At 43.1% G+C, this 14,242-nt stretch overlaps 1 protein-coding gene across 1 annotated transcript in view; it reads left to right on the top strand.

The window, feature by feature from the left end:
• Nucleotides 1-14,242, top strand: part of C8A (complement C8 alpha chain) — a 68,226-nt gene that overhangs the window by 22,967 nt on the left and 31,017 nt on the right. The window contains exons 3-7 of the mRNA XM_058717267.1: nucleotides 3,707-3,851; nucleotides 4,821-4,968; nucleotides 8,675-8,864; nucleotides 11,872-12,075; nucleotides 13,975-14,215. Coding sequence (XP_058573250.1) covers nucleotides 3,707-3,851; nucleotides 4,821-4,968; nucleotides 8,675-8,864; nucleotides 11,872-12,075; nucleotides 13,975-14,215 — 928 coding nt within the window. The remainder of the gene's footprint in view (nucleotides 1-3,706; nucleotides 3,852-4,820; nucleotides 4,969-8,674; nucleotides 8,865-11,871; nucleotides 12,076-13,974; nucleotides 14,216-14,242) is intronic.

Genomic DNA, 14,242 nt, shown 5'->3' with positions numbered 1-14,242 from the left:
CCATTATTTAGCTTATTACATATCCTAAACTGCGTTTTCCCCTCATGTGTTGCTGTGTAGACAGCAGAGAGCACAGGTGAATGACTTACTATTCAAATTAGAATTGAACTTCTCAAAGTAATGACTCAAAAAGACATATGTGTCTTTAAAGTAATCCTTAAAACAAATTCTGTTAATTATGTAAGGGAAAGACCATCCTAGTTTCTTCTTATTCATATGGTTTTTATTCCTCTCAAAATCACCCAAACAAAGATGTGCATTTCTGGAAAGAAATATTATCGACTAGCTAGAAAAGAAAATGATATCTTAATGATACCAACACAGGCACTAGCATGGAGAAATCCCTAAGGGAGTATCTGCACCAACCTTTCGGCAACACAATGTCTTCATTATTTGATAACGACCTAGAAAATGGGGAGTCAGTGGGAATGAACCTCATGACTGCACCATCATTCCAATACAGGAACCAGGGGAAGGTGATAATGTCATTTATAGTTACCATTTATTAAATCATTTCTATATACCAGGCACTGTGCCGATGCTTTAATAAATTCTTAGCTGACTTTCATAGCCAACTGTAAGTGACGGATAGATACCACGGTCTTTGGTTAGGTCACCCATAAAGAAAGAGGCACAGCCTAGATTTGACAGTTGGTCAGTCTGATTCCAAAATGCCCATGTGCCTGATCACTTCACTCTCCTGCTTCCCCCTCCACTCTGTGGAGAGTCATAAGCGATATTAGTGGCCATCTAATCCAATTCCCATTCAGTCATAAATCCTTCTGGAGTAGCCCAACAGCAGGCTAAAAAAATGATATTGATGTGGTAACTCTTATTACTGAGTATATTCAAGACAGCAGGCAAAGTGCTGACTTCTTTACATGTATTATCGCTAATGTTCACAAGACCCCCATATCTCTCATTCTATAGATGAGAAAACTGAGGGTCAGAGATGTTAAGTGATTTACCCAGTGACACATACACAGTAAGTAGCAGAACTGGAATTCTAACCCAGCTTAAAATGGGATTCAGAATAGTATTTGATCTCCTAAAGTTGTGGGGATTAAATGAGATAAAGAATATGAAGTATCCAGCTAACAAAACACACTCAATAAATGGTAGTTACCATCATCATCGTTGTGTTGGTAACTGCAGGTCTTAAAACTCTGACGGACTTTTTAAAGAGTGAGAAGGAGATTTGGCTGTATGTTGGTACGCTAAGCACTTCTTTATGTACTGATTTGTGGGGCAAGAGGTTGGAAGAGAATTAAAATGTCCTCATATTTCCAAACCAATTGTTAATCACACTCTCTTCCCATTGAGTTTATAAATCCCTATCACTGTTATTAACTGGGAGGTAGGAAAGGCAAATGGACAGATTTACTCTTCACCTTTTTTGCTACCTCTGTCTCTTTGCCAATGAGCAGTTGTGGAGGCAGAAGTAGACAAGAGGAGGGAGGGGGAAGCTGCAGCTCCACATGTACCCACTGGAACCTTCTGGAAAAACTCCACTGATAATGATGTGGAACCACTTCTGTTTAATGGGCACCAATGATATGTCAGACACAGGGCCAGGTGATTTCCTCACACATTCTCTCATTTAATTCTCACAACACCCTTTCAAAGTGAGGAGTCATCATACTTTACATATTAGGAAACAGAAACTCAAAGGTAAATGAACACAGGTGAAAGAATCATTAGTAGCTATACTTAGTGAGGTCACCTAGGTCAACCACCTCATTTTACAGATTTGGAAACTGAGGCACAAAGTACCAGGCACTGATACTTTACATAGCAAGGAAGAAAGAGATTCAGGAATAAAAAACAAACACCAGAACCAGATCTATAAATACAGAGAACAAACTGATGGCTGCCAGAGAGGAGGTGGTAGAGGGATGGGCAAAATGGGTAAGGGGAGTGGGAGGTACAGGCTTCCAGTTATGGAATGAGTAGGTCATGGGGATGAAAGGTGCAGCACAGAGAATGTAGTCAGTGTTATTGTAATGGCATCGCATGGTGACAGATGGGAGCTACACCTGTAGTGAGAAGAGTGTAACATAAAGAAGTTGAATCACTCTGTTGTACAACTGAAACTAATGTAATATTGTGTATCAGCTATAGTAAGGAAGGAAGGAGAAAGAAAGGGAAGGAAAGAAAGGGAGGGAGGAAGGGAGAAAGAAAGAGGACGAAAGAAAGAAAGAAAAAAGAAAAGAGAGAGAGAGAACAAAAGAAAGAAAAAGGAAGAAAAAGAAAGAAGGAAAAAGAAAGAGAAGGACAGAAAGAAAGATGGAAAGAAAGAAAGAAAGAAAGAAAGAAAGAAAGAAAGAAAGAAAGAAAGAAAAAAGAAAAAGACGAAGGAAAGAAGGAAGGCAGGAAGGAAGAATTAGGCCAGGAACTCACTTTTCTTGTTGCTCAAACCTTTGCTTTCCTACTTATTTATGAACCTTCTTGAAGGAGGGGCCTGTGGGCTGAGCCAAGGCAAGAGGCAGCAGAAACTATGGCACCGCACATTCTCTTATTGGACACTTTGCATGGAGCTCTCCATACAGCATGTTTTCTATTGTTATCTATTTTGTCTCCTCAACTAGACTCTAAACTTCTTGAAGGTGGGAATGGAACCTCATATTTCTCTGAATATCCTAGTGTTCAGCTTCTGCTTTCTACACTAGTGCCCAAAGCTATACACCATATAGAAAGCAGTATCATGAAATCATAGAGCTCCAAGATTGGTGTGAATTTTATTCTTTCCATACTTCCTTCAACAAGGATTTATTCATATGCAGTCAAAGCTGAACCCAGGGACTGAGATCATGTCTTCATTTCTTGGATGGTCTCTTTTTACATAAGTAGGCTAGATGACCACTTGATGCCCACAGTTCCCAGCAAGTTGGGCAAAAAGAAATGGTCTTTTCTAAAGTTCTAAAAGAAAATCTTCAGAGAGAATAATGATTGCCCTAAGGCTGAGCCATGAACCAATCTCTAAATCAATCACTGTAATTTGGCATATGGTGCCCTGGTTGAGTTGGCCTGGTTCATACCCACACACTCCTGTGATTTGGGGGGTGAGATCATCCCCACCTGAGCCATATGAGATATGTTCCAAGGAAAGAGAGGATGCCATGACTGGAAGAAATGGTACGGAGGGAAAGCAACAAACATCTCATAAAAGTGCCTCCTGTGTACCTGACCCTAGATCAAGTGCCAAGTGTATGAAGTCAAATAAGACGTGGTCCTTCCTTCACCACTTCTCCTCACCATGCAAAAGGTTCTTAAACTAGTAAGAAAGGTAAATGAATAAGCAGACAAGGGATCACAACCTTATATGACAAATGGGAAGAGAGAAGGAGGTGCAGGGAACTATGGAATATGTTACTTAGGGAAGGCTTTCAGAGGAGGTACACTGTGAGTCATGAAAGATGAATAGGTACTAAGTGGTTGAAGAAAAGGGAGGGGAGAAGGTCCTGACCCCAGAAATATTTTGTTTGAGTCTTTCATTGGATGCTTGAAGGCCCTATTCAATATCTCTGCTGATGGTTGAGGCACCTCTGGCTGAATACCACCAGTTATGAACATCCCCTCCAAAGACAGCTTTTTAGGCACCTCTCAATCACGAGACAGTTATTCCTTATGTTGAGCTGACACCCGCCTGCACAAATCTTGTTTGATTGATAGACAATGAATGTGTCTGGTTCAAAATCTGATTTAGTACCGATTCCGGAGCCTCCTGCAGCCAAACAAGTTTGGGGGAACCATCTGCAGTGGTGATGTCTGGGATCAAGCCAGCTGTCAGAGTCCCACAGCTTGTCTAGAGCAAGCACAGTGTGGACAGGATTTCCAGTGTAAGGAGACAGGTGAGTAGCGTTCCAGTGAGATAACAGCTGCGCCCGTCAAACTTAATGTGCAAAACAGTCACTCAGGAGCTTGTGAAGATGCCGACTCCTGAGCCCTTCCCCTAGAAGTTGGCATTCTGTAGGTTTGGGATGGGGCTCAGGAATCTGCATTTTAAGCCGACAAGTAACCCAAGTAATTTTGATGTAAGTTTGTAGGAACATCTGTTGATTCATTTAGAAAAGGTACCATTCATTCATTCATCCATTCATTGGATAAATATTGACTGGGCATGTATGTCCCAGGCAATGTTCTACCTGCTGGGGATACAGAGATGAAAAGATGATGTGCCTGACCTCGAGGTACTCCTAGTCTCTTTGGGAGAGAGACCTACAAGGAGTGATGATAATATTGTATGATAGCCAGCGTAATGGGTGTTTGCTCATGGTCCAAGGGAACTCTCTGGCAGGGGATGCTCAAACCTGTGCTGGGAAGTCAGAGCAGGCTTCAAAAGGGCACTTGAGTTGGGACTTAGAAAGGAGCAATGGATTTGCTAAGAGAAAGAATATGCAAATCACAGGGATTTAAGGACTGGCGATAGTGCAGAATGATTGCAGGTCAGGGCTTTGGGAAGAGAGGTAGAGGTTGGGCCAGGTAGGGAACTGGGGGCTAGACTGTGGCATTTGTTAGAATGGGAATATTTAGGAGCCACAGAAGGATATAGAGAAAGGTCACTGGAGCTGCATATGGAGGATGAATTCTAGAGGGGAGCCTGCTGCAGGGCCTGAACAGGGGGTGGGGGCTACGGGTGGGAGACAGCGAGGCTCCTAGGAGGGCAGAGGCGGTGAGGACAGAGACAGGATGCGACATGATGAAGGTGGGGGAGGGGCTGTTTCAGAAGTAGGGGGCGCTTGGTGACTCTGGATGTGGGTCATGGGAAGAGGGAGGAGTCTGGGAGGCTCTGGAAGCACCCACAGCCTCTCCTCTCTCAGGTCGCTGCCTGAAACGCCACCTTGTGTGTAACGGAGACAAGGATTGCCTTGATGGCTCTGACGAGGATGACTGTGAAGATGTCAGGGTCATGGAAAGCGACTGCAGCCTGTATGACCCCATTCCAGGGTCAGAGAGTGCGGCCTTGGGGTGAGTCCTGCTTCCTGGCTGCTTGGGCCCAGGGAATGGCTTCTCTTCAATCACGAGTATTAGCTTTAGCAACACAAGAGGGTCTTTTAGGAGAATTGCTCTGCCGAGTGTCCTGTGAGGCAACTCTCTCTGTCCCCCTAAGGTGGCATATTGGTCCACTCAGGCTGCAATGGCAAAAGAAATGTATAGCTTATACAAAACAAAAATGTATTTCTCACAGCTCTGGAGGCTGGAAGTCCAAGGCCAGGTGATGGCAGAATTGGTTTCCTCTGAGGCCTCCCTCCTTGGCTTGTCGATGGCTGCCATTTCCCTGTGTCTTCACATTGCCCTTCCCTGTGTGTGTGTCGGGGTCCTAGCCACCTCTTATAAGGACACCAGTCATTCGAGATTAGGGCCCACCCTAATGGCCTCATTTTAACTTAATTACCTATGTAAAGACCCTCTCACCAAAATAGTCAATTTCTGAGGTACGGAGGTCCAGGACTTCAACACATAAATGTCAGGGGGACACAATTCAGCCCCTAAGACTCATCAAAGGGGATTCTTATTGATTTTGATCATGACTGTGAGATAAACAGAGTGGAAGCATGAAATAGTGAGGTGTTAACTTGAAAATGAATCCCTGCTTATTGGCAAAAAGATCACAGACCATGACCTTGCTCTCGTGTGATTCAAAGGAGCATTGAAATACACTTCACGAGTGTGCTTTACCTACACGGAACACTGAAACCAGCAGAATGGCCCCACTCCCACTCCCAACAGCTGGTTTTTTATTCTGTTCAAGATCTCAGAAGCTTATCCTGATATCTATTTTTTTTTTTAATTTAAGCATTTCCCAGTTTTTAAAATTTTAATTTATTGCTACAGAAAGAAAATATGTTTGAGGTAAAAAAATGAAAGTCTTCCTTCGTCCTCCCCGACCCGCATCCCACCCAATCACCCTCTCTCACTTCCTTCTCTGGAACTGACCCCTGTGTAACAGTTTGGTGTAGGACTTTCAGATCATGTAAAAAATGCACCGAAAATATACATTGTATGGAAGCTGTGCCTATACGTATTGTGCATGATAGACATAAGCATATTTTACATAAATGTGACCATATTATACATATTGTATGTAACTTGCTTTTTTTAACTTAATATATTTGGAAGATTTCCCCCATATTTTCTATTGTCTTTTTCTTTAAAAAAATTTTTTTTTAACGTTTATTTATTTTTGAGACAGAGAGACACAGCATGAACGGGGGAGGGGCAGAGAGAGAGGGAGACACAGAATCGGAAGCAAGCTCCAGGCTCTGAGCCATCAGCCCAGAGCCGGACGCGGGGCTCGAACTCGCGGACCGCGAGATCGTGACCTGAGCTGAAGTCGGACGCTTAACCGACTGAGCCACCCAGGCGCCCCTCTATTGTCTTTTTCTAAGCAACATAATGTTCCATAACAGGGGTCAGCAAACTATGGCCTGAAGACCAAATTTGGCTTGTTGTCTGTTTTTGTAAATAAAGTTTTATTGGAACACAGCTTTCACCCTACAGTGATGGAGTTGAGCAGTGGCAACAAAGACCTATGGGCTGTAAAGCCGAAAATAGTTCATGTCTGGCCCTTTATAAAAAAAAGTCTGCTGATTCTTCTCCCATAGTATCACTACATGAAAATTTATTTGACTATTGAAAGATGATTATATTATTTCCCATTTTTTCCCTATTATAAACAATGCTGCAGTGGACATCCTTGTACATGTATCTTTGTGCATGTGTGTATTTCTGCATAGATTTCCAAAAAGTGGCATTTCTCTATATCTTTTTATTTTCATTGAGGTTTCTGCAACCACCTTGTCTAAATACAAGTAGTCTTAGTAACCTCTTATGCTTAGAGGTTATAGTATGTCTTAAAACTAATTATTCTTTTGACTTTTTGTTTGGCTCACCGGAGAGCCTATATTTATAAGCCAAAGGCAGAAACATGTTCAATGGTCGAGAAGATAGAAAAGTAAGCAGAGAAGTAAAGGGAAGGAACACAGATTTTAGTGTCAAAAAATTTTATCTGTGACTATAGGCAAATTGCTTAATTTTTCTGAGCTTCAGTTTCTGCATTTGCAAAATTGTCAGGAGGTTGAAAGTTAACACATGCTAAACGTCTGGTAGAATGTGTATTCAATTCACCATAGCTATTATTACACCACTTCCATTAATATGAAGGAAGAGATGGAGAGAGGAAGGGAAGAAGGAAGTTAACATACCTTGAATTTCTACTATATGCTAGGTGCTCTATAATTACCCATTTATTTCTTCAAGACAGGTTTTATTCATAGTTAACCCCCTGCTCATCTTCTGCCTTTGTGTCTTTTCATGGAGGGAATGAAAAAATATGACACATGTTATGACAGAGGTAATCACTGACTGCCATGGGAACACAGAGAAAGGAATAGCTGTCTGTCCAGGATAATCAAAGAGGGTCAGATAGAGGGGGCAATGTTTGAGTTGGGTATTAAAGGCTGAATAGGAGCTTGAGAGGCAGAGACAAGAAATCATTTTATTATCTATACCATAAGAGGTTTCGATTGTTAGGTCCTGGATCTCTTAGCCAAAGTGAAATGTTTTTGTTCCATTAACTTTCTCTTTTTCTAGAAAATTAAAGCTGTATTTCATCTATGTAATGCTGTTTATGCCTATGTAAGGTTCTACCGTCTGTGGCTTAAAATGCAGTGCCTAGGCAGAGGGATGTGAAATGCCCCAGAGAGAAAAGCAAAGGAAAGTATTTCTGGGAGGGTACTGGGCTAGGGGAGAGGAAGTATCCCTTGTTGAGTGCATAATATGGACTATCAACTGGACTTCCATTTTACTTTAATGCTCTCATTTAGACGCCCCAAAAACCATGAGAAGTGGTTTTATTCTGTCTGTTCTTCAAACGAGGAAAATGAACTTCAGAAAGCCATCTATAATGTATCCAAATTCACAGAGCTGGTAGGTGATCAAACTGGAAATTCAACAGGAGTCTCCATGATTTTCAAATTGTACCCTCTGACATTCCAGGCCGCCCTGAAAACAATGGCCTTTCTGAGGGTCAGATTCTCAACTTGGCAACGTGAGTTACACCCAATATGTCAAGTCCATTTTTTTTTTTTTTTACCAGCAAAGCCTTTTTCCTGAAACACTACAAACAAAACCCACAATGGCAGCATTTACTTGCTACTTAATATATGCCAAGTACTTTATGGCTCCTTGTATGTTGCAACTCATATTTAACTCTCTGAGGGCAGTAGTATTGACTGCTCTTTACAAACGATGGAACCGAGGCACAGAGAGGTTAATTGATTTGTCCAAGATCACACAGCTAGGTGTGGCAGAGCTAGGAAGTGGGCTCAGGCTTCCGGCTCTGTGCCTGGAGTTTTGATAACTGCACATATTACTCTTTAACTCAAACACCCGATTTTTAGGAGTGCCTTCTCTGTGGGCGCCCTATTCTAGGTGTTGATGGAACCTTCAGCTGCTCTGGTGAAAGGGAACCTGGGGGCCCAGCTCCGCCCACTCTGGTTCCCTGTGTCACGCAAAGTAGCCCTTAAGACACTTTGAGGAACCCTAGGGCTCCAGAGAACACAGTTTGTGAAACCATCGCTCAGACCAGCAACAACGTCTTCCAGGGGATATTTTATGCTCTCTTTGCCTTTTCAGTGCTCTCTCCCAGCAGCTGCCTGCCTTTTCACTCTAGGTACAATATCCTGACCCAGCAGGAAACTCAGAGCGTGTACGATGCCAGGTATTATGGGGGCCAGTGTGAGACAGTATACAACGGGGAGTGGAGAGCGCTTCGCTATGACCCTGCCTGTGAGCGTCTCTACTACGGAGAAGATGAGAAGTACTTCCGGAAACCCTACAACTTCCTCAAGTACCACTTTGAAGTAAGTCTGAACAGGGTGCTCACAGGCCGCTATGGGGTAGGGAGGGAGAGGCCTGTTGATGGGGATGGACGCCTTGCTTAGGAAGACTCTATTTCCTGGAGAGCTCATTGGTGTCCGAAGGCCCCTTTACGTCTGCCCCCACACATGTTCTGTGCTGAAGGGCACGGACAGGCAAGGGCAGGGCCAAAAAGAGGCACAACATGAGTGTGACCACCCACCTGCTAGATCTTGGCTCCATTCCCAAACCAATGAAACAGATTCGAGGTCCATTTCTCTGGGCTGCTAGTCAGAAGACTTATTACCAGGTTGTAATCTGTTAGAATGTAAGTATTTGAGACCTTGAACAGCTCACTGCCCCTCCCTAGGCCCAGTTTCCTGCCATGTAAATTGGAGGTCAGGACAGGAGGTGGCTGGGCAGTGTTCTGAGTCCAAGGCCCCTGCTTCACCAGGAGCAGCTACTCACTGATCGCCTTTCTTGCTTTCCTTCCTTCCTTCCCTCCTTCCCTCCTTCCTTCCTTCCCTCCCTCCCTGCCTCCTTCTTTCCTTTCCTCCCTCCCTCTTTCTTTTTCTTTTCTTTTCTTTTCTTTTCTTTTCTTTTCTTTTCTTTTCTTTTCCTTTCCTTTCCTTTCTTCTCTTTTCTTTTCTTCTTTTCCTTTCTTTTCTTGTCTTTTCTTTTCCTTTCCTTTTCTTCTTTTCCTTTCTTTTCTTTTCTTCTCTTCTCTTTTCTCTTTTCTTTTCCTTTCTTTTCTTTTCCTTTCTTTTCTTTTCCTTTCCTTTCTTTTCTTTTCTTTTCTTTTCTTCTTTTCCTTTCTTTTCTTTTCCTTTCTTTTCTTGTCTTTTCTTTTCCTTTCCTTTTCTTCTTTTCTTTTCCTTTCTTTTCTTTTCTTCTTTTCTTTTTTTCTTTTCTTTTCTTTTCTTTTCTTCTCTTTTCTCTTTTCTTTTCCTTTCTTTTCTTTTCTTTTCTTTTTTCTTTTCTCTTTTCTTTTCTTTTCTTCCCATTCCAGTATAGTTAACCTACAGTGTTGCATTCATTGCAGGTGTACAATATAGTGATTCAACACTTCCATATATCACCCTGTGCTCACCATGATAAGTGTATTCTTAATCCCCTTCACCAATTTCCCCCCCTACCCCCATCCACCTCCCCTCTGGCAACCACCAAATTAATGTGGTTCTTAAATGTTCTCTGCATTTAAGAATCTTTTTTTTTGTCTCTTTTTTCCTGTGTTCATTTGTTTTGTTTCTCAAATCCCACATATAAGCTAAATCATATGGTATTTATCTTTTTTCTGATAGTTTTCCTGTCTTGATTTTCTGTAGGTGATTTTGTGTACAGAGAGGGTTCTGCTGTTGAAAAGTGCTTGCTTGCAAAATGCTGACAATCCCTAAATTCTCTCTACCTCCAAAACTGTGTGGTTCCCCAGTCCCTTGGAGCACCACATGGCTCATGACCAGCCCCAGCGCCTACTCCCAGGTCATTCATTTCTGTACCCTTCACCCTCTGGGTGAGATGTCTGCACCTCACTGGATGCTTGCCATGCATCAGATCTTACGCTTGCACACAAATTCTCTCACCTAAGCCTCACAACACCACAAAGGGGTAGATAGTATCATCGCCCCATTAGATATGAAAAAGACTCAAAGACTTAGAGGGATAAAGCGTCAGGCCCAAAGCTGTAGGTGGCAGAGACGAGTTTCAAACCCAGATCTATCTGAACTAAGCCCGGCTATATGTCATTTAGAAGGCAAGACAGATCACACACATTCTATCTATATAGTCCTATGCATCCTGTCTTTACAGAGAGATGTAGGATCCAGGGATTCTGATCCATTATTGGTCACATCCTCCTCCCCCAAGCTTATGTGTCCGGCCAGATAGACTAGGCTATGCTGTGGCAACCAAGGATTCTGAAATCTCTGGGCTTTCAAAAATAATGCCCTATGCCACACGTCCACCCTAAGTCGTCTGTCACAGACACGCGAGACCCAAACTAACAGCGACTCCATCGCGACACATACATGCTCTTGTGACTGAGGAGTGAACCACCCACGTGCTCTTAACCCTTGCTTTCTCGGCTCAGGCAAGGCGCGAGTCATGACTCTGCTCCAGTTGCCAGAGAAATGCAACTGTGCTGTGTGCCTGAAGTGAAGTAACCTGACATTTGTGGGCGCAAACCTCTGCCTAGAACTCCTACCACCTGCTGGGCCCCCTTGCCCCTTTCCTCCCAGATCCAGGCCCAGATGCGGCTTTTTGGGTATCCCTGTTGTAGGGAAAGGCAGCCTCTTGGACAGGAAGGAAAAGTCAGGTGGAAAAAAAAATCCATACTCAGAACAATACAGCATGTTATGAGAATCATGAGTGTGTGTGCGTACTTAAATAAATATTTTATTTTTATTTATTTATTTATTTTGAGGGGTGGGTGGTGGGCAGGGGCAGAGAGAAAAGGAGAGAGAATCTGACAGTGCAGAGCCCCAGGCGGGGTTCGAACTCACAAACCAGGAGATCATGACCGAAGTAGAAATCAAGAGTTAGACGCTTAACCAAACGTGCCAATGCGGGTGCCCCTTAAAGACATATTTAGCACAACCACTAAATAATAACTAAACTAACTGCTATGTTTTCAGAATTTTAGTGAGTGAGGATCAATCTAATGCCTGGAGTAGCCTTTTAAAATAATGATAATAATCTGCAGGGGCACCTGGGTGGCTCAGTCAGTTAAGTGCCCGACTTTTGATTTTGGCTCAGGTCATTGTCTCATGGTTCACGGGTTAAAGCCCCACATCCTCTCTGCACTGACAGTGTGGCCTGCTTGGAATTCTCTCTCTTCCTCTCTCTCTGCCCCTCCCCCCACTCTTGTGTGTGCCCGCATGCTCCATCTCTCAAAATAAACAAACTTAACAAAATTCTGCAACTTGAAATATTTTACGGAGCAAAGACTTCAATATTAAGTACAGATTGAGATACAACTCTGGCGCACAAAGCTAACATCTGTTTGTTTCTTTTCAGGCCCTGGCAGATACCAGACTCTCCTCAGAGTTATACAATGATGCAAATGAACTTCTTTCTAAAGTAAAGAATGACAGGTCTGTGTCGGCAGGAGTGGTTGTTGGTGTGGGCCCCGCGGGCAGCCCTGAAACAACAGTGGATGTGGGTTTATCCGGGTCACGAGACTCTTCGTTCGTGAATAAGTTAAACAAGTACAATAACAAGGTATTAAAGCATAATGCCTGTGCCAAACAGTATTCCATAATCTACACTGAACATGTATTACCTTAATTGCATTAAAAAAGTACAGTAGTAATTGAACCTTCATTTGCTTGTGTAATTGGAAATGTCTGATCAGTGGTAATCATGTTTGTTTTTCTTATTACACTTTTGCACACAGAATTACCACAAAGGGAATAAAATTGAATGATAAGACTGGAACTCTTCTCGCTTCACCCCATTCTTTTTCATGGTTACCTGGAGTAAACAGGGGAATACTTAGAATAGGAATGCCTTCAAGAGAAACAGCCAGGCCCTCTAAACTAGCTTGGGAAGAATTCGAAAGCCAGCCTTGCTTTTCTGAATAGATCAGAGGACTGGCACACACAAGCATTCATTTATCCATCAAACATTCACCACTAGCTTCCTTTCAACTTGAGCAGCCAGGCAATGCTTCCTGGAGGAAGGGACATCTACCTAAACGGAGCTCTAAAGACTAGAACAGGTTGTCCCGACGAAAGGAGGTAGAAGTGAACGAAGGGTGCTCCGGGCCTGGGAAACAGCATTGTACAAAGGTCTGCAGAGGGCAGATTGCCTCCCACAAATCTGGGATTGCCAGAACTTCAGCCGGCACAGGGTGGGAAGGGAAAAAGTAGGGTCTAAGGAGGAGAAGCCATCAGGGGCCAGAGAACTCTCTCTCTGGCCAACTATTTGAGTTGGTTAAAAGTTTACCAGAAAGCCTCAATAACCCTGATACCAGAACTGCCGATTTAGTTGGGGCTCAAAAAATTATTCTGGATGATGAAAATACAGTTATGAAAATTCTTCAACAAATACAAGGTACATTCCAGAGCGTTGCCTTAAGTCAGCTATAGCTCTGAAGGGAAAGTGTTGCTCTGAGATCTGGCGATCACATGGTCATGTGGACTTTTCTCAAAGCAGGTGGCCTTTTCAAAATTTCACTATTGCTTCAGAGCAAGTGAAGTAATGCCCATACATGATCCTCTCCCTCTTAAACCAATCCAGTATGACCCCTGTTATCTCAGGAGCCTGCCTTACTTCATTACTTAACAGTACAAGATTACCACTAGAATGTAAGCTCCATGATGGCAGGGGCCGGTCTCATCCAAGATTGTGTCCTCTGCTCCAAGCATAATGCCAGTGACTACAGACTCTTACAGATATGTGTTCAATAAGTTACATAAATAACTCATCTTAGAATTTCATGTCATCAAAACTACTCCTAAGCACAATTAAAAAAACATGAAAAAAAATTTTTTTAATATTTATTAATTTTGGGGAGAGAGAGAGAGAAACAGAGAGCGAGTGGGGCAGGAGCAGAGAGAGAGGGAGACACAGAATCTGAAGCAGGATCTAGGCTCTGAGCTGTCAGCTCAGAGCCCAATGAGGGGCTCAAACCCACGAACCGCGAGATCATGACCTGAGCTGAAGTTGTATGCTCAACCGACTGAGCCACCCAAGTGCCCCCCCCCAACATAATTTTTAATGGATACCTAATACCTGTGTAAGAGGCTTACATCATGCAGTGCTATAATTGGGGCAGGGAGATGGGCGGAGTTGACAATGGAATGGGGGCACAACACAGTCACCAGTACTAGGAAGCACATTGCAGTGACCAACCCAGTTGAGAGTTGAGGCAAACAGGACCTGAACAGGGTCAGTGGGAACAGAGATGCAGGCATGAGAGAGGCGGTCAGGCACACATGGGTGTTTAATATATGCCTGTAAAGTAGAATAACAGTCCATTGTGGGTATTGATGCTCACATGTTTATAAATACACGTATCTCCCACAGCTACTAAATGCTGATCTTTTGCGTTACGTCATATGGTAAAACGTGTACTCTCTTTCTTCTCCCTTACTCGACGGCGGTGATCGTTGGCAGAAATATAACTTCATGAGAATTTCCACAAAGGTGCAGACTGCTCATTTTAAGATGAGAAGGGACAATATTGTGCTGGATGAAAGCATGCTGCAGTCATTAATGGAGCTTCCGGAGCAGTACAATTACGGCATGTATTCCAAGTTCATCAATGACTATGGCACTCATTACATAACGTCTGGATCAATGGGTGGCGTTTATGAATACATCCTGGTGCTTGACAAAGAAAAAATGGAATCGCTTGGTAAGTAAAACAGAAGCTTTATGCGCA

This window comes from Neofelis nebulosa, chromosome 2, assembly GCF_028018385.1.
Source record: "Neofelis nebulosa isolate mNeoNeb1 chromosome 2, mNeoNeb1.pri, whole genome shotgun sequence".
Lineage (NCBI taxonomy): Eukaryota > Metazoa > Chordata > Mammalia > Carnivora > Felidae > Neofelis > Neofelis nebulosa.
This window is presented reverse-complemented; position numbering and strand designations above follow the sequence as displayed.